At 40.2% G+C, this 21,296-nt stretch overlaps 1 protein-coding gene across 2 annotated transcripts in view; it reads right to left on the bottom strand.

Annotated features, from left to right (window-relative positions):
- The window catches only part of NME7 (NME/NM23 family member 7), a 245,071-nt gene that overhangs the window by 193,100 nt on the left and 30,675 nt on the right, over positions 1–21,296 (bottom strand). For both annotated transcript variants that reach the window (XM_045087758.1, XM_045087757.1), the window contains exon 7: positions 17,068–17,173. In XM_045087758.1, the coding sequence (XP_044943693.1) occupies positions 17,068–17,173 (106 nt within the window). The remainder of the gene's footprint in view (positions 1–17,067; positions 17,174–21,296) is intronic.

Genomic DNA, 21,296 nt, shown 5'->3' with positions numbered 1-21,296 from the left:
GCTGCCGGCTTCAACACAGGGTGAGCGCCCACTTTTTGAAAGAGGCAGTCCCTCTCGTGGAGGGCAACATAAGCACGATCCCATTAGAAGCAGATATAGGAAGTTTTCATGAATTGTCCAAGTGCTACACGTGTTATAACTCACTGACGGAAATCTGTTCATCTTCTAGGTAAACATAATGAAAAAAAAACTAAAAAGCAACTCAAACCATGGATGCATTAGTTACGACATGAATAAACAAAAGCAAACACATCTTTTCTTTTTTTGTTTTTTAAGATTGTGTTTACTTGAGAGAGCTAGGTAGTGAGAGAGCATGAGTGGGGGCAGGGGCAAGCAGACTCCCCGCTGAGAAGGGAGCCCTAGGCCGGGCTCTGGACCTGGATCCCAGGAGCAGAGATCATGACCTGAGCCCAAGGCAGACCCTTAACCGACTGAGCCCCTTGGGAGCCCCTCAGTTCTTTGTCTTTTTAAAAGACATAAAAGAGATTCTTGGGGTACCTGGGTGGTCCAGTCAATTAAGTGTCCGACTCTTGATCTCAGCTCAGATCTTGATCTCAGGGTCGTGAATTTAAGCCCCACCTTGAGCTCCACATTGGGCCTGTTCCCTAAGCCAGTCTTTTGTATGGTTTTTCCAAAACGGTGCACTGATCTGTGTTTACTCCAGCCACCCAAAGTTACGGTTAAGCAAATCCACAAACTCAGACACCTACTTCAAGAGCATTGTTTCTTCTGAGGGTTTTAAGCAGCTCTGATTTCCTCAGCTGACAGGACCTATATTGTTGTTTGTAAATAGGCTTAGAAACAGATATAATGCCAACAATATGGGCCACAAATGATGTAACGCCTGCTCCCTGTCTGCGGGAAGCACATTACCATCTTGCCCTGGTGCCAGCCTCCAGTTTCGTCCAATTTCTCTGTACAGTCCTTACGTAGGAGCAACTCTCCTGTTTAGTGGCTCTTAAAATGTGGTCCCTGCAAAAGCAGTAGTAGCAGCACCATGACTTTGGGACTTGTCAGATATGAAGACCTGCTTAATTGGACACTCAGGAGGTATAGCCCAGGCACCTTTATTTCAGTGAGACCCCCAGGTGACCTGGACACATACATTTGAAAGCCAGGACCGTGAGCCAGATCTCTGAGGACAGCAGGGCATCGCAATAACCATTCTCCTGACCACGAGAAAGGGTAATGTGACCTGAAAAACCCACGATTTTAACTTTCAGTCACATTATTCCTTAATCACACTAAGCTAAACCTTAAGGTCTTAACAAGGAAGTCAGAAAATGTTAAATTCTTAAATTTTGTACTTTTTCGTCCTAGTTTTCTTTACCCTGTATCACTCATTTTTAAGACCATTCTTCCTCCGAAAACACGCAAAATGGAAATAAAAAGGTGTAAAGTCAAAGGGTTTCCCTCCCATCACAGCATCTCAGTGCTGCTTCTCAAAGGCAATCACTGCTAGGAACTTCTTATATATTCCTATAGAAATACTCAATCTGTACACAAATATACAGACAGGAACATTGTTTTACTGAAATACATACTATTACCATCTATTCTATGCCTCACTCAATTTCTGTGTATTTACTGTAAAAATACAAAATTTATGTATTTTGTGGTAAAATATAATAGGTAAGCTCAGTTCCATAAACAATTTAAGATATATATATTATATATATATATATATATATTTATTTTATTTTTTTATATACAGAGATAGATCACAAGTAGGCAGAGTAGCAGGCAGAGAAGGTGGGAGAAGCAGGCTCCCTGCGGGGCAGAAAGCCCAGTGCGGGGCTCGATCCCAGGACTCTGGGATCATGACCTGAGCTGAAGGCAGAGGCTTAACCCACTAAGCCACCCAGGCGCCCCTCATAAACAATTTTAAAGTGATCATCTATGGTAACTACCACCGAGATAAGGAAACCAGAATACTGCCAGCCCCACAGAAGCCCTCTGTATGTGCCTCCCCACTGCCCTTTCTCCTCTCTGCAAATCCCTGACCACAATAGCCTTTCCCATGCACTTCTTTCTTCCTCACTGCATACATATGCGTTCTTGGAAAACGCAAGTGACTCCTGCCTGTATCCGAACTTCTTAGGAACAGACTCACATGGCATATATCCTTAATTCTTGATTATTCTGCTCAACTTCACGATTTTGAAATGTGTACAGGTTGACTATCTGGCTCTGTTTGACAGGGAAGGAAGAACACGCCACGTTGCAAACAATCTCTAAATAGTGGGAGAAAGTGATTTTTAAGACAAACATTTGTCTATATTTCTAAGCTTTCCATAACGTAGATTACTAATTATTAATACAAGAAAAATTCCGATAAAAGCTATTAAGATAAATGCCCAGCTAAAACTTAGCTTTACACACCTGTCTATCTCTCTGGTGTATTCCCTAAAAGGAACATTCTGGTAATTTCAACAATAAAGAACACAGTTCCTAAAGAAAACGTTCAACATTATTGAATTATGAATCAATGTAAGATGATTTTCTTAGAGTGATGACTTTTCCTCAAGATCTCAAATTGGAGATACATATATACAGACATAAACATCTATCTATAGCAATATAGGGCATAATTTATCCTCACACCATTCTTGTGAAGGATTTGAGGTATGTGCATTGAATCACATTAACAGTGATCAGATTAAGTGAAAATGATCATTAATACGAAGCCAAATGCTATACAACCTGACAATGGAAATTTCATCTTCTGACTCAGCCTAGTGCTTCTTAAGTAAGTGTTGGCTTCTACAGCAAGTTCTTACTAGCTACATCTCCTAGGGCAAAGGAAACATAAGCAAAAACAAACAATTGGGACTTTATAAAAATAAAAAGTTTCTGCACAGCAAAGGAAATGATCAACAAAACTCAAAGGCAACCTACAGAATGGAAGAAGATATTTGGAAATGGCGTATCTGATAAAGGGTTATTATCCAAAATATATAAAGAACTTATCAAACTCAATACCCAAAAAACAATTCAGTTAAAAAATGGGCAGAAGACATGAACAGACATTTTTTCCAAAGAAGACACAGATGGCCAACAGATACAAGAAAAGATGGTCAGTATCACTCATCACCAGGGAAATGCAAATCTAAACTATAGTAAGATGTTACCTCACACCTGTCAGAATGGTTAAAATTAACAACATAGGAAAAACCACGGTGCTGGCAAAGATGCGGAGAATGGAGAATCCTCTTAAACTGTTGGTGAGAAAGCAAACTGGTGCAGCCACTGTGGTAAAAAGTATGGAGGTTCCCCAAAAAGTTAAAAATACAGCTACCCTATGTCCCAGCAATTGCACTGGTAGGTATTTACCTAAAGGATACAAAAATGCAGATCCAAAAGGATACATGCACCCCAATGTTTATAGCAACATTATCAACAATAGCCAAATTATGGAAAGGGCTCAACTGTCCACAGAGTGATGAATGGCTAAAGATGATGTGGGTGTGGGTGTGGGTGTTTATAATGGAATATTCCTCAGCCATCAGAAAAGAAAGAAATCTTGCCACTTGCAACAACATGGACGGAGCTATAGAGTATTACACTAAGCAAAGTCAGTCAGTCAGAGAAAGATAAATACCATATGGTTTTACTCATATGTGGAATTTAAGAAACAAAACAAATGAACACAGGGGAATAGAGGCAAGCCGAGAACCAGACTCTCACCTGTGGAGAACAAACTGATGGTCACTGGAGGGAAGTGGGCAAGGGCATGGCTTAAACATGTGATGGGAATGAAGGACACTTGTGATGAGCGCTGGGTGTGGTATGTCAGGGATGAATCACTAAATTCTACACTTAAAACCAATACTACATTGAATGTGAAATCACCGGGATGTAAATAAAAACTTGGAGGGGAAACAAAGAAAAAGATTTGGCTTGAAACTTTCTTAACTTCAAATCCAAGACATTCTCAAGAATAGGAAAAACAGGGGCGCCTGCGTGGCTCAGTGGGTTAAGCCTCTGCCTTCAGCTCAGGTCATGGTCTGAGGGTCCTGGCATGGAGCCCCGCCTGGGGCTCTCTGCTCAGCGGGGAACCTGCTTCCCCCCTCTCTCTGTCTCTCTGCCTACTTGTGATCTCTCTCTCTGTCAAATAAATAAATAAATAAAATATCTTTTAAAAAATTTAAAAGAATAGGAAAAACAGAATAGAGAGTCTGCAGCATAAATCTAGCCAAAATTTCAAGACTGATTCCAAGAACACCAGAGACCTGTGAGCTCTCTCCAATTTGCTGAAATTCAGATCATTATGGTTACCCCGAAGAGACCCCGAAGACCACTCCTTTGAAAACTACTCAGAAACGACTGCCACGAAAACAGCTGCGGAGAAGTACCGAGGGTTGGGAACCCATTCACTGTCTGCAGACACACAAGCCACAGGTAACATGAGAGTGTAGGAGATCCAAGCTGGTGATGGTGATGAGTGAACTAACGGCCAAAGTAAGTGACAGCCTGAGCCACAGGTGTCCTGCAGGAAGACATGTGACTATGCAGAGCAGAGGAGCGCCGCTACCAACAGTCCCCTCCAAAGCAGGTAGAGCAACCTCCTCCCCGCGGCACTCTTCCTCAGTGCCAACTGCTCTATCTCCAAACTTTGCCACTTGCAAACCCAAGCTGCCCGAAGACCTTTCTGTGAGCTTCTACCTTTGCTTTAGGTGTATGCCTTTTTTCTGCTTTACAAGAATCAATTATAATTATATTGTCAGGCGCTCGCCATTTATAATCTGCCACTTAACTTGAATCATCTTTTTTTTTTTTTAAGATTTTATTTATTTATTTGACAGAGAGAGATCACAGTACACAGAGAGGCAGGCAGAGAGAGAGAGAGGGAAGCAGGCTCCCTGCTGAGCAGAGAGCCGGATGCGGGACTCAATCCCAGGACCCTGAGATCATGACCTGAGCCGAAGGCAGCGGCTTAACCCACTGAGCCACCCAGGTGCCCCTGAATCATCTTTTAAGTCTTACAACATGAGGTCATGTTACCTTGGCTTTTCATTTTTAAAACATTTTGTGATAAAGTTACATCATGTGGGGGCACGTGGATGGCTCAGCTGGTTAAGCCTCTGCCTTGGGCTCAGGTCATGATTTCAGGGTCCTGGGATCAAGTCCCGCATCGGGCTCTCTGCTCAGCGGGGAGCCTGCTTCCCCCTCTCTCTGCCTGCCTCTCTGCCTACTTGTGATCTCTCTCTCTCTCTCTCTCTGTCAAACAAATAAATAAAATCTTTTAAAGAAAAAAAAAGTTATATCATGTGTCCAGACCCCCTGGAACCCTCCTCCACAGGGAGAACCCAGTTCCTGAGTTGGAGGAAGGAGGCTGCTCAAAGGCAGCTCAGAGGACCCTAACCTGGGCAGAAGACACTCCTGTGTACCTTCAGTCATCGTGCAATTACACAGGCGTTTCTGCAGAGGCTGAGGTTAGGAGAAGACATAGAAACCACTACCAAGGGTTCCTCCAAGGCAGAGGAGTGGGAACACGCTAACTTTCCTGCAAATTTTTTTTTTAATTTTATTTATTTATTTGACAGAGATCACAAGTAGGCAGAGAGGCGGGCAGAGAGAGAGGGGGAAACAGGCTCCCTGCTGAGCAGAGAAGTGGATATGGGGCTCGATCCCAAGACCCTGAGATCATGACCTGAGCCGAAGGCAGAGGCTTTAACCCACTGAGCCACCCAGGTGCCCCTCCTACAAACTTTTTGATATGTTTGCCTTGAGTCTAGATCATGCCTAGCTATGTTTAGTGTTAGTTCTCTCTCTGACAAATAAAATCTTTAAAAAAAAAAAAAAGAAGAAAGAAAAAAGAAAAAGAGAATACAAAGAACGGGGCACCTGGACGGCTCCATCCGTTACGTGTCCCAGACTCTTGATTCCACTGGGGTTGTGATCACAGGGTCAGGAGATTGAGGGCCGAGGCTCAGCACGGAATCTGCTTGAGATTCTCTCCCCATTCCCTTCTGCCCCTCCCCAACCTCTCTCACCCTTTCTTAAAAAAAAAAAAAAAAAAAAAAGCAGTAATTAAACACACACACAAAACATTATTCCCATGTAAGTGGGAAAGTTTTCAGAAGGTATTCTAAGTTTACAATTTTCTAGAACTTGTTCATTATTTGTTTCTTAACTGCCACTGTCGGCCAGAATGGCAGTAATTTCTCTATCTCCTATCTTAAACTGTAAGTACGTTTATTCCACCCAGTTAGGATGTTAGGTATTAGAATCGTCCTTTCTACTACTGATTATAAAACCTTCTGCCCGGAATGGCTTCCCACAAGCAATCAACTGACCCGGTGTTCATGGAATAGTGTAATTCGTTCCAGCTGTGAAGTCAAATAGCTCTCTGGAGTTCAGCGAGTTAACTCCCTCCCAATTCTTTGATTCCACGCCTGTAAAATGAGCTTAGCAACCACACCTGATGATGGGAATGTACAGGGTTTAAGTGACAATCCATATAGAGTCAGAATGGTACAGAGTAATATGATGATGGCAAACTTGGTAGAAAGCCTGACCCGACCACCTAAGAGCTGTGTGACTTTGGGTAAGTTACTCAACCCCTTACGGCTTGGGTTTCCTCAGCGTGACATGGCCTTCACACACTACCTATGCTATAGTTTGGAGAATAAAATAATCCACGTAAAATACTTAGCACTCCATAAATATAACTGGTGTTAGTATTAAAACTGGTTCTGTTGCTGTACAGTTAAGAGAAGCCCTAAGTGCTTCACCAACAGGGCTGGATTCTTCCCCTCTACCCTTAGTCAAGTCATCACAACTGATAATCCTAGGGACTCAGAGTTTATTTAAAGGTTTTTAGATGTTGAAACATGTTAGCAACCAAAATTTCACTGTTTCTAAATAACAAACTTTCCAACAGCCTAATATATACCTACTTCTGCAGGACCACTAAACCAGCAAAAATCTTGAAACTCCTAAATCACTAAACTCATCTAAAGTTCTTATAACTTACAAATTCACTAGGTATTTTCACTGCTTATAACTTTGTGCATTCAAAGGCAGGGTTTTTCTTACGTGTTGTTCAATGTACTTGGTGCATCTGCTGTAAATTTCCTCCAACTGTTTTGTTTACTGTTTCAGATGGAATAGAAAACATTCACAGAACTCTAAAATTGTGACATTCTCAGCAAAACTGGGCCTACTCCAAGAATTTTCATTGAAACAGAGTTAGATTTACGATGTTTACATCCAATCTCTTTGCACCAAAAAATTTCACGTCTCTTTGACAATGTCCCAGAAGCTGAATTACTTGAAGGAAATCTAATACAAAAAAAGCTGAGAATTTAACCAACTCAGTCATCCCCAAATCATGGGGCTGCCATCAGTGGAATGTGTCTTACAGGTGCCGGGCCAACCTCACATCAAAACTACCACTCGGTAGAAATTAAAATTCTGCAAAAGCTCTGAGCGAGAATAACCCGATTTGAAAAGGGAAGAACTGGGCGCCTGGGTGGCTCAGTGGGTGAAGCCGCTGCCTTTGGCTCAGGTCATGATCTCAGGGTCCTGGGATTGAGGCCCGCATCGGGCTCTCTGCTCAGTGGGGAGCCTGCTTCCCCCTCTCTCTCTCTGCCTGCCTCTCTGTCTACTTGTGATCTCTGTCAAATAAATAAAATCTTAAAAAAAAAAAAAAAAAAAAGAAAAGAAAAGGGAAGAACTTGGTAAAAACGATCTTGCTGTTATCAGTCCTGTTTCCAGGAGCATACTGGAGCCAATTCTGGGGTAAATTTACAAACTGGCCAATATTCTCATAGATTTGCTTCCTAATTAAGAGCAAACAGACCCCAACCCTGTCTGTATATGCCTTTTTGAAAACACTGACGATCTAAAATTGCTTTGAAACAGTCTCCATGAAAATAGCATTAATTTTCCAGCCAAAACACAACACAAGGATAGAGAATACTGGGTTAAAAAGCTGAGAGGAAACTTACAAACCATCTTGACTCATTTTACTGAGGAAGAAACTAAATTTTAGGAAGGACACTGTTATAACAATGCAGTAAAACTGCTTAATGCATAAATCTATTATACGAAAGGACAATTTCCAACAAAACTTCAGGATTCTAATATTTTGAAAAGCTAAACTTGGGGAGCACTACAAGTGGCTCCCCCTACATTCTGCCCAGGCCCCCCATTGTGGACAAGAACAGGTAACAGCTGACAGCTGCCAAGTCAACCGGATGGAAGCGGTAATCCTAGTTCATGGATTTAGACTAGATCCAGAACTTAACCACTTTGGTCCTTAACAATGACAGGGGTGTTTTTCCCTGTGGACGATGGATGTAGAGGTTGAAATTTGTTAGCATTTTAATCCACTGCTTTATTACTAAGGAGTCATTAACTTCACTTAAAAATTAAAAGGCAACGAATGATCTTAGCAGCAGTGGTAGCAGTGACACAGTAGTAATCACAACAGCAACACTAACACATACAGCTCTGTGTGGGACACGATGCTTCACACATTCATCCTCACATTCAATCATTTATCATTTAGTCATTGAAGCATTACGCGCAAAGCATTTAATCCTTACAGTTACCCATTAAAGAAGGTGTACTGTATCATTCTTATTTTATCAACAAGGAGGTTAAGTGATGTATTCCATGTCCCATGGCTAGTTAAGTAGCAGAGCCAAAATCTGAGCCCACACAGCCTGATTCCAGAGTAAAAATAATTCATTTCACTGATGAAATTAAACTAACTAACGAAATACTGAGGACATCAAAACAAATACATTGCATAGTTTTTAAATTCAAAAGAAAACAAGAACATTCACCTTGTTTTTCTTCCCTTTAAAACCCGAGTCCCCAAAAGACAAAATGTACTTCAATCTACAAACATGAAAAGACTTGCAAATGCTTCAAGTGCACCTCATTATTTTTTCCCACCATCTACTCTGCAAATTAAGGTCTCTTTTCTAGCTCTCTTGGAAGTAAACTCCACATCCATATACATTAACTACAGGACTCAGAACTGAGGGGGCCCACAGCCACATGACTTTATTATTTGTGCCAAGAAATTCTTACTGAAAGATAAGGCTGTAAATCAGTAAATAACTTCATTGTTGACTTCAAGAAGTTCCCAAAAGTCCATTTACTCCAACAATAGACTACTCAAACTGTCCCCTTTTCACACCATTCCCCCAAATGGACAAACAACTCACTTATCCAACAACTGTGTACTTACAAGACTTGGTTAAGATCCTTGTCTCACTGTTTCCACTAACCCTAAACTACTGTATCAGGAACTTAAACAGTTTCAATCAGATCACTGCACTGGAGGACCCGCCTTAAATCTCTCAAGGTCAAACCCCAAACTCAATCAACACTGCCAAGTTGTGCTCTCCTTGTAGTAAGCCACAGTTCTGCTTGATTAAAGCTATTCTGGCCTTCTCTGGGTGAGCTGAGAGTCAACAGAAGGAAATTAACCCAGTTGATTTCAAATGCTCTCCTATCAACAATACCTTTTTTAAAAAAACCTCTTCTCCCTATGCTAGACCATAGGTGAAATTAAATATGCCAGGAAGTGAGATCATTATAGTAAAGATAAACATAAACCAGCAATGAAAGGGTCTGCATAAATCTAACAATTAATTCAACACAGGACTTCAAACTCTATTTCCTGGTTACCACAATTTAAACTAAGCTGAATTGGATTATTTGTACATTTAAAAATGGTCTACCAGGATCCCTAAAATTGAGATTTAGAAAGGAAATTTAAAAAAGCCTTGAAGGGGCGCCTGGGTGGCTCAGTGGGTTAAGCCACTGCCTTCGGCTCGGGTCATGATCTCGGGGTCCTGGGATCGAGTCCTGCATCGGGCTCTCTGCTCAGCAGGGAGCCTGCTTCCTCCTCTCCCCCTCTCTCTGCCTGCCTCTCTGCCTGCTTGTGATCTCTGTCTGTCAAAAAAATAAATAAAATCTTTAAAAAAAAAAAAAAGCCTTGAAGTGCCAAAATTCAAATTATTCTGCCATCTGATTAGATTTTACAAAAATTTCATTTGATCAACTCATATGTTTCTGTTATGAACCAAAGATAAACACATGAAATACAACTAATCTTCAAAGACTAGCTCTGACTAAAAACTATTTAAACCAGTATAAATATAAAATCAGTCATTCTGACATTGCCTTTTCATTTAATCATTGTTATTAGATTTCAGATATATTTACCTATGCAATTATTAAAGTATTAACTGGTATTTACTATAATTCTATTTTATTCCTGTCTCTCCAAGCATCACATTTTGCTGAAAAAATTAAACGAGTTAAAAACCCAATAGAGGGAGAAAAAGGAAAAAGAAGAGAGAAAAAAGATTGAAATGTATGAAGAGGCCAAAGACAAGTTTTTTAATGAAGTTGAGCCCATTAAGCAAGAATTTGTCTCACCACACTGAAATATGTGTGTACATTAAGTACGTATCTATGTGTATATGTGTGTATGAGTGTTTGTCTGTATGTATGTGGGTATAAGTGTGTGTGTATTCAGCCCAAGGTAATCCCAATTTCGTTTTTCATAGCTTATCAACACCAAATATTATCATTATTCCCTGTGGCAGTGTTGCTAACCATGTTATTCTAACCATCTTGCTACAGAACTGTATATGTCGAGTGAAGAACATGGAGGTTAGGAGACCAGGTAGGCATCTTGGATTCCCTACTCTAATCTGGCAGAAATAACCTATTATCAGACAGCCTCAGCTCACTTATTATGACACATCCAAGAACTTGGCATAATTGCTGTGAATATTAAAGGAGATAATGTATAAGGTACTCAGTTTACAACCCAGCGTAAGGTGTCAAGGTCTCCATAAATGTTCACTAACCATCATGCATGATAGTTCCCTGTAATTGTGGTCCTAAGGATCTAGAAGATATTAAAGTACTTCCTCAATAATTAAAGAAGTATTCATTCATTATGCAATAAGATCTTTTAAGTTCAGATCCTTTCAACCGATAATTCTATTTCTAGGAAACTAGCCAGAGGAAATGATTAGAGATATTATCAAATATTTATGTACAAATATTCTTTAAAACTTATTTTTAACATCAAAAACCTGGAAACAACCTAAACACCCGAATTTTATACTACATCTATAGGACTGTATAGTGTACAAATGTTGAAATATTCATGAGGAATTCAGAGCATCCCCCAAATGCTCCTTAAATCAAATTAAAATGGTAGCCTATGGACATACATCTCAACCATGTTAACAATTACATGTCAGTTTACACACATACACACATGCAGAAGAAATGGGTTTAGAGGAAATATAAAAATATTAACAATGAAAAAAAATATTAACAACTATCAAGATCATGAGAAAACAGGTAACTTTTACTATTTATTTTACCTTTTTCCCCAAATTTTCTACTCTATACCTGAATTACTTTGATATTTAGAAAAAATAAAACTAAAAACCCTGTTGAATTATGTTTATTATTTAGAATCTCCTAGCTTTTTAAAAGATAATCTTTTAAATTATACCGTTCTTGGAGGGGACAAGATGGCAGAGGAGTAGCACACTGAGATGACATCAGGTCACAGGAGATCAGCTAGACAGTTATCAAACCACTGGGAACACCTACAAGCCCAACAGGAGATCGAAGAGAAGAACAGCAGCAATTCTAGGAACAGAAAATCGACCACTTTCTGAGGTAGAACACGCAGAGAAGTGACTCCAAATCAACAGGAAATTGGGGTGGCAGGGGGGCGGCTCCCAGCAAGGGGCAGAGCAGCGAGCACAAAATCCAAACTTTTAGAAGTCTGTTCCATGAGGGACGTTGCTCCAGAGGGTAAGCGGAGGTGGAGACCTCCTGGGGACAGGGTGGTCTCAGGACCCTCAGGGTCACAGAAAGACGGGGCGTCTGAGTGCGGCAGAGCTCCCGGGTGTCAGAGCGGGGAAGCCCGCGGGGGAGAGACAGGGCCCAGGAGGGAGCACTCAGCTCGGGGTTGCCATAGATTGTGATCGGAGGCACAGTCGGACCACTGCTGTTCCCGCAGGGACCCCCCAAGTGGCAGACCCCGCAAGTGGCAGACCCGGAGAGAACTACCTTCCTCCCCAGGAAGGAGCGGCACAGGGGCGCGGCAGGAATCTGCTGGGATTGGAGACTCTAAACGGGGCCGCACGCCAGAGACAAAAATACTCGTCCCAGGCCAGGGGAGCTCGGAGCGCGGCTGGAGACCAGGGACATGGGAGGGTTTTCTCTTTTCTCAAGATCGCACTGAGGAGTGGGGCCCCAAGTTCTTGGCTCCTCTGGCCCCAGACTGGGCGGCCGACATCTTCATTCCCGTCCCCCAGAGCAGTTCAGAAAGTGCTCCGAGAACAAAAGCTCTGAGCGCGAACCTGAGCAGATCGCTTAGCCCCACCCCCAGCCCCCATAAAGGCGGTGCCGCAAAGACAGTTGAGGCAAAGACAATTGAGAATCGGGGAAAAAGGTCCCTCCCCCAGAAGATCAGCAAGAACATCCAGCCAAGACCGAGTTTACTGATCAAGGAGAAGAGCACAATTCCAGAAGAGGGGAAAGCAAAGCATGGAATTCATGGCTCTCTCCCCATGATTCTTTAGTCTTGCAAAGGTAATTAAGATTTTTAATTTTTTTTTTCTTATTCTAATTTTTTTTACTTCTATTCTTTTCTCATTTAATGTTTTCTTAACTAGTTGATCTTAAAAATTCCTTTCTTGAAATAAATCTTTTTGAACCTTCATTATTATAGTCATATTTTATCCTTCATTGTATCTAACTTTATCTTTTGTACACACATAGGGTTTTTTTCTTCTAAAAAATTTTGGGATACAACTTCTAATAGATCAAAATATACCCTAAATCTATCACAGAGCTTGGTTCTAGTCTCCAGCCTGAGCAAATTCTCTCCACTTTGTTTTTCTTTCTTTTCCCAATTTATCTTATTAGCTCCTTTTTTAGAATTTGTTTTTAATTTTCATCTTTACAAACATATGCTATCCCTTCATTGTGTTTACCCTTGTGTGCCTGTGTGTATGTATATATATATATATATATATACATATACATATACATATATATACATATACATATATATACATATACATATATATATTTCATTCTTTAAAATATTGGGAAATAGTTTCTCACCCTACACCTAAAGGAGCTGGAGAAAGAACAGAAAAGAAAGCCTAAACCCAGCAGGAAAAGAGAAATAATAAAGATCAGAGCAGAAATCAATGAAATAGAAACCAAAAGAACAGTAGAACAAATCAATGAAACTAAGAGCTGGTTCGTTGAAAGAATTAATAAGATTGATAAACCCCTGGCCACACATATCAAAAAGAAAACAGAAAGGACCCAAATAAATAAAATCATGAATGGAAGAGGAGAGATCACAACCAACACTAAAGAAATACAAACAATTATAAGAACATATTCTGAGCAACTATACACCAGCAAATTTGACAATCTGGAAGAAATGGATGCATTCCTAGAGACATATAAACTACCAAAACTGAGCCAGGAAGAAATAGAAAACCTGAACAGATCCATAACCAGTAAAGAGATTGAAGCAGTCATCAAAAGTCTCCCAAAAAACAAGAGCCCAGGGCCAGACGGCTTCCCAGAGGAATTCTATCAAGCATTTAAAGAAGAACTAATTCCTATTCTCCTGAAACTGTTCCAAAAAATAGAAATGGAAGAAAAACTTCCAAACTCATTTTATGAAGCCAGCATTATCTTGATCGCAAAACCAGACAAAGATCCCATCAAAAAAGAGAATTACAGACCAACATCCTTGATGAACACAGATGCGAAAATTCTCACCAAAATACTAGCCAGTAGGATCCAATAGTACATTAAAAGGATTATTCACCACAACCAAGTGGGATTTATTCCAGGGCCACAAGGTTGATTCAACATCCACAAATTAATCAATGTGATGCAATACATTAATAAAAGAAAGAACAAGAACCATATGATACTCTCAATAGATGCTGAAAAAGCATTTGACAAATAGAGCATCCTTTCTTGTTCAAAACTCTTCACAGTGTAGGGAGGTACAGAGGGGTACATACTCAATATTATTAAAGCCATCTATGAAAAACCCACAGCGAATATCATTCTCAATGGAGAAAAACTGAGAGCTTTTCCCATAAGGTCAGTAATGTGGCAAGGATGTCCATTATCACCACTGCTATTCAACATAGTACTAGAAGTCCTAGCCTCAGCAATCAGACAACAAAAAGAAATAAAAGGCATTCAAATAAACAAAGAAGTAGTCAAACTACACTCTTTGAAGATGATAGGATACTTTATGCAGAAAATGCATTAAACTCCACTCCAAATCTGCTAGAACTTGTACAGGAATTCAGTCAAGTGTCAGGATATAAAATCAATACACAGAAATCACTTGCATTTCTATACACCAACAGCAAGACAAAGGAAAGAGAAATTATTACAATTGCACCCAAAACCATAAGATACCTAGACATAAACCTAACCAAAGAGGCAAAGAATCTGTACTCAGAAAACTATAAAGTACTCATGAAAGAAATTGAGGAAGACACAAAGAAATGGGAAAATGCTCCATGATCATGGATTGGAAGAACAAATATTGTGAAAATGTCAATGCTACCTAAAGCAATCTATACATTTAATGCAATCCCTATCAAAATCCCATCCATTTTTTTCAAAGAAAAGGAACAAAGGATCCTAAAATTTATATGGAACCAGAAAAGACCTCAAATAGCTAGAGGAATATTGAAAAAGAAAGCCAAAGTTGGTGGCATCACAATTGCAGACTTCAAGCTCTATTACAAAGCTGTCATCATCAGGACAGTATGGTACTGGCACAGAAACAGACACATAGCTCAATGGAACAGAATAGAGAGCCCAGAAATAGACCCTCAACTCTGTGGTCAACTAATCTTTGATAAAGCAGGAAAGAATGTCCAATGGAAAAAAACACTCTCTTCAACAAATGGTGTTGGGAAAATTGGATAGCCACATGCAGAAAAATGAAACTGGATCATTTCCTTACATCACACATGAAAATAGACTCAAAATGGATGAATGACCTCAATGTGAGAAAGGAATCCACCAAAATCCTTGAGGAGAACACAGGCAGCAACCTCTTCGACCTCAGCCACGGCAACTTCTACCTAGGAACATCACCAAAGGCAAGGGAAGCAAGGGCAAAAATGAACTATTGGGACTTCATCAAGATTAAAAGCTTTTGCACAGCAAAGGAAATAGTCAACAAAACCAAAAGACAACTGACAGAATGGGAGAAGATATTTGCAAATGACATATCAGATAAAGGACTAGTATCCAACATCTACAAAGAACTTATCAAACTCAACACCCAAAGAACAAATTATCCAATCAAGAAATGGGCAGAGGACATGAACAGACATTTCTGCAAAGAAGACATCCAGATGGCCAACAGACACGTGAAAAAGTGCTCCACATCACTCGGCATCAGGGAAATACAAATCAAAACCACAATGAGATACCACCTCACACCAGTCAGAGTGGCTAAAATTAACAAGTCAGGAAATGACAGATGCGAGCAAAGAAGCGGAGAAAGGGGAACCCTCTTACACTGCTGGTGGGAATGCAAGCTGGTGCAGCCACTCTGGAAATCAGCATGGAGGTTCCTCAAAAAGTTGAAAATAGGGGCACCTGGGTGGCTCAGTGGGTTAAGCCTCTGCCTTCAGCTCAGGTCATGATCTCAGGGTCCTGGGATCAAGCCCACATCAGACTCTGCTCAGCAGGGAGCCTGCTTCCCCCTCTCTCTGCCTGCCTCTCTGCCAACTTGTGATCTCTCTGTCAAATAAATATATAAAATCTTAAAAAAAAAAAAAGTTGAAAATAGAGCTACCCTATGACCCAGAAATCACACTACTGGATATTTACCCCAAAGATACAAATGTAATGATCCGAAGGGGCACACGCACCCAAATGTTTATAGGAGCAATGTCCACAATAGCCAAACCATGGAAAGAATCTAGATGCCCATCAACAGATGAATGGCTAAAGAAGATGTGGTACATACATACAATGGAATACTATGTAGCCATCAAAAGAAATGAAATCTTGCCATTTGTGACGATGTGGATGGAACTACAGAGTATTATGCTGAGCGAAATAAGTCAATCAGCAAAAGATAATTATCATATGAGGAAGTTGAGAGGCAATGTGGGGGACTTGAGGGGTAGGAAAGGAATAAATGAAACAAAGATGGGATCAGGAGGGAGACAAATCATAAGAAACTCTTAATCTCACAAAACAAACTGAGGGTTTCTGGGGGGAGGGGGATTGAGAGAGTGTGGTGGAGTTATGGACTTGGGGAAGGGTATGTGCTATGGTGAGTGCTGTGAAGTGTGTAAACCTCACGACCTGTACCCCTGGGGCAAATAGTACATTATATGTTAATAAAAAAAATTAAAAACTAATTAAAATAAAATAAATACTTAAAAAAATTATACCCATCTCATTTCCAAAAGGATTTGGAATAGTTGACAAAACTACATACAACAGACTAAATAAATAGAAGATGACAAGTAAGATAAAAACACCTGCAAACTCTCAGTATACAGCCATATATACAATCTACCTATCTACGCATGTACATACGTGTGTGTGTGTCTATTTATTTATTCAAAGAACTTTGTTTCAGAAGGAAGTTTCCCCAGCTTTCTCGGAAAGGGCAAACCACAGATGTGGTAGACATTGTTTTAAATTGTACATTAGGAGAATTATTTCAGTGAATTGAGTGAATCGGTTATGTGATTGGAAAAACGAGGCGGATTAAAAGTCAAGGAATCAAGACCTGAAACAGGATAAGCATGACCATGATCAGCAACTCAATAAAAACCTTTTTAAGAGTATAAATAGAGATGGAGACAGATTTTTTATCTCATGTCACCTTCATTCATGTGACTTTAAAGAAAAAATTAAAATATTAAAATTATATTTTAATTTCTGCATATAAAATAGATCAAGAAGGTAAACTAACAAAATAAGCTCTTATTAACAAAATGCATTTGGGTATATTGTATTCAAGATAGCACTTACCTTCACTGATGGCATGGGGCTTAATAATGCAACAGGTACAATTTGTAAATTTAGCAGTGTTTGCTGGTCCACAAACTCCACTTGAAGGAAAAAATAACTCCATTTCCTAAAGACAGAGAGAAATAAATTTGACCTATGTAATCCCTTAGCTCGAACTTCTGGGATATTTATGTGAGAGGGGGGAAAACTACGCAATTACTTTTGAAGTTCGTAATATAAATTATTTGCTTCAAGTTTTCTAAAAATGATTTTTACAAAGGCTAACTGACTTACAGAACCCTGTTTTAAGTCTTATAATCAAAAGATCATATAAAAAGTATTAATTAGAGTAATGAGAATATGTATCATTCTGCCCCAGGATTAAAACTAATAACATCTTAACATACTTTGAATATGGACAGTAATGAATACAAAGTTCTCATTTCCCCCAAAGCATTAGTTCATAGACACAGGTCCAATTTTAAACTTTCTATTAAAATATGTAAAATTAAAAAGTAGGAATTCTTTATAGAAGCAGATTCATATTTAAGAATCAAAACCACAAAATTAGTTTTAACTAGTTAAAACTAATGACCTGGGGCACCTGGCTGGTTCAGTCAGTAGAGCATGAAACTCTTGATCATGGGGTTGTAAGTTCAAGCCCTATGTTGGGTGTAGAGATTACTCAAAAATAAAATCTTAAAAAGAAAAAACTAATGAACTTACTACAGTTCTAGCATACAATTAGATCATATAAACTGTATTTTATAACCAGATTCAAGCTATGTGATTTGCTTTGCACACGGTTCAGAGATGACAACTCAGCAACTTGAACTAGCCACAAACACAGTCACACTAAGTATTTAGACAGATCTTTCCTGCCTTTAAGCTTTTGTTACTGTTGTTTCTACTATTCCCTAGAGAACCCTCTCTCTCCGGCTCCAAAGAGTTCCACCAACTTAAGCTGGTGATGCTCCCAGTGAGTCCCCTGTACTTTTATAAAATTGTGGTTTGGGGGGTAATTGCCCATCACAAATGTTAAGTGTGAAGCCAGTAATTAACCTGCATAGCACTGTAGGTCCTTTAACACCTAAGACAAACGGCTCAAAGTAAATCGCATTTTTCGATGAATTTAAGAATGGGAAGATCACAGACTGTGTTAATGTGCCACATCGATGTACAATTTTAAGAACCACAGAGAAGATGAGGAATTGTCCGAAGAGTAATGATATGCCTGTGCACTCCTGGCACGAAGACCTTTCAGAATGAAAATGCTCTACTCCTTGGACAGCAAGTACTTTTTCACCATACTGCTGCCTTTATTACTCTCCCTGAGTAGTGCAAAGAGTAATAAACAACCTCCCACCATCTGTCGGGTCACGGCTCCCACGCGCCTGCCTCCAGTCCAGCCTCCTTCCTAAACTCCACCCCTACACCTGCGCCACCCCCACTTGGAGATAATTCCTATTGAAAATGTCCTGATTTCTGCCGACCCTGCAAATCTGTGCACTCCCTCCCTGTTGTTCCTGCCCCTCCGACTGCACAGGCCAACCGAAAAAAAAACACTCCTGTCCTTTTCTTAGCCATCCACTCAGTCTCTCAGGAAACCGTTCGGAATGCTTCCAGAATCCAGCCACTTCCACATGTCACCCTGGTCCAGGCCCAGCACCAGAGCGCCCTTTGACGCTGCTCTAATCTAGTGACCTCCCATGCCCGCTTCGTCCCCACACACCCACGCCCACCTGGCCTGCACGGCAGCAGCAGGAAACCTGTAAAACATCACGTCCCTCCTCTGCGCAGACTCTCCAGGGGTCTTTCACCTCCTTCGGAAAGAACGCTGAAGCTCTAGATGTCGGAAGGCTGGACGCGGTCTGGCCCCGGCAATTCCCTGAGCCAGTCCCCTCGTCCCGTGAAAACACTGACTTCCCACCCGGCCTCGCTGGCCTCATGCACTCACCGTTTACCTGAAAGTAGCCAACGTGTTCCCACCTCACAAACATCACGTGCGTTGCTCCCTTTCTCCCGGAACACTCTTTCTCCGGGACATTTGCTTGGTTTTCCCCCCTCACATCCTTCTGGTCTCTCTGCTAAAACATAACGTGACGATTCCTGACCCACCCTTGGTAGCATTCCTCGCCTCTACTCGACACACAACCCTTCCCCCAGCCCGGTCTTTTTCTACCCCTTCTCCTCCTTCTCTGTTCTTCTCAGAGCACTGACCGTGCGACAGGTTTTATGCCTGTTTACTTACTATCCAGCAGCACCCAACCATCGCAATGGATGGACGCTTCAAGGGAGTCAGGACCTGGTCTGGTTCACTAGTGACTTCCCATATTTTGAACTGACTGAAATTCAGAAACTAATAAATTCTGCACATGCTAAATAGAATCTATCTATCCACATTGCCGAAATGAGAGAAATGTCACCCTGAAAGCCTGAGAAACAAGCCCTTATGGGTTCGCAAGTGGCAAAACCAGTATTTAAATCCAGGTCACACTGGTTCCAAAGCCCTGAGCCTTTTCCACGTCTGCCTTTCAAAAAAAAAGAAGCTGGGGCGCCTGGGTGGCTCAATGGGTTAGGCCTCTGCCTTCAGCTTAGGTCATGGTCCCAGGGTCCTGGGATCGAGCCCCACATCGGGCTCTCTGCTCAGCGGGGAGCCTGCTTCCTCCTCTCTCTCTCTGCCTGCCTCTCTGCCTCCTTGTGATCTCTCTGTCAAGTAAATAAATAAAATCTTTAAAAAAAAAAAAAAAAAAAGTAAAGAAGCGGTGCTCAATTGTTCCCCTTCAGTTTTAAACAATTATTGGGCCAATTATTTCAATTGTTTTGGTCTCAACTTTCATTTCTTTTCTTCCTCAACTTTAAGAAAATGAAAATGCCAACTTTCCAAGTACTCATTTACATATGTTGAATGAATATGTATTTAAGGCAAGGAATATAAAGGTTTTATTTAAATACACATTCTGAGTGACAGGGAGTAACTCTATTCCATGGCTTTGCTTTCTCTTTCTCCCTACATAGCTGGGCCTATCTGTCCCAATCACCAATCCCAGCTAACATTTGCAAGAGCGCTTCTACCAGGCCATTGTCACGGCAACTCAATCAGAGACTTCATACAAATGTAAAGTCACACAAAAAAATTCTCCTTTGTGATTTGAGCTGCTTAAACCCATGGCATAAAGCTCCTCTCCTTCCAAGGGTCCTTGCTATTACTTGTAACCCTTTATATGCTCCTAAACTGCCTCACAGCAAAAGACAGAGATATGGAACTTTCTCAAAAAACAGAATAGACTCATGGAATCTTCAATTTTTTTTTTTTACTATATTTAACAAATTGTAAAGTATACAGTTGCACTACATAAATTTCACCTAAGAGCTCACGGTAATCTCACTAAAACATCTGACTACTCTACATTCGTATCTTTAATTACCATAATAAAAGTATCATGAAATGGCTGCCAGTTAAATGTTTCTCCAAAACTTTTATAATTTTAAATAAATATCCTTTTTGTAAATGCCCTAAAACATTAAAATATTGAACTTTCTCTTTACATACTCTAATATCAAATAAGAAATCTGTTCTCAGAAAATTGAAAAAACTAAGAAATAAAATAGGAAGTCACATGACTTAGCTTCATATTTAGCTCCATGATGCAGCCTTATGTACAAATAAAAACAATTAATAACCTAACAAAATGTCCAAAAGTAAGGGGATGTTTAAATAAATGTTAAATTCATACCACAAATATTCTGCACCCACTGAAGTTTACTCTTATAACAGTAATCTGGTAATGTATAAAATGTTGTATTAAGTGAAAAAAGGAATCAAATTAAATTAAAATCATGTATGTGGTGTTTAGTTTGTAAAATATATAAATAATCAAGGGAACGAGCAGGAAAAATATGCCATAAACAGCTGTAAACATCACTGGCAGGATGACTATTGCCAAACTTCCATTCTCAATTTCTAAATTCTCCAGAGTGTTTCTGTTACTTCTGTGTTTTAAAAGACTATAAAGGGAGTACCTGGGTGGCTAAGTTAAGCATTTGCCTTCAGCTCAGGTCATGATCCCCAAGTGCTGGGGTTGAGCCCCACACAGGCTCCCTGCTCAGTGGGGAGTCTGAGTCTGCTTCTCCCTCTCCCTGCCCTCTCTGAGCTCTCTCTCACTATCACTAAAAAATAAAATATAAAATGAAACAAAATATATAACAAAATATAGAAAACAAAATACAAAACAGAAAACACAACACAA

This window comes from Mustela putorius, unplaced genomic scaffold (assembly GCF_011764305.1).
Source record: "Mustela putorius furo isolate JIRA1106 unplaced genomic scaffold, ASM1176430v1.1 tig00001451_pilon_pilon_pilon, whole genome shotgun sequence".
NCBI classification, from domain to species: domain Eukaryota; kingdom Metazoa; phylum Chordata; class Mammalia; order Carnivora; family Mustelidae; genus Mustela; species Mustela putorius.
The sequence above is the reverse complement of the archived record's forward strand: the minus strand, read 5'-3'. Positions and strand labels throughout refer to the sequence as shown.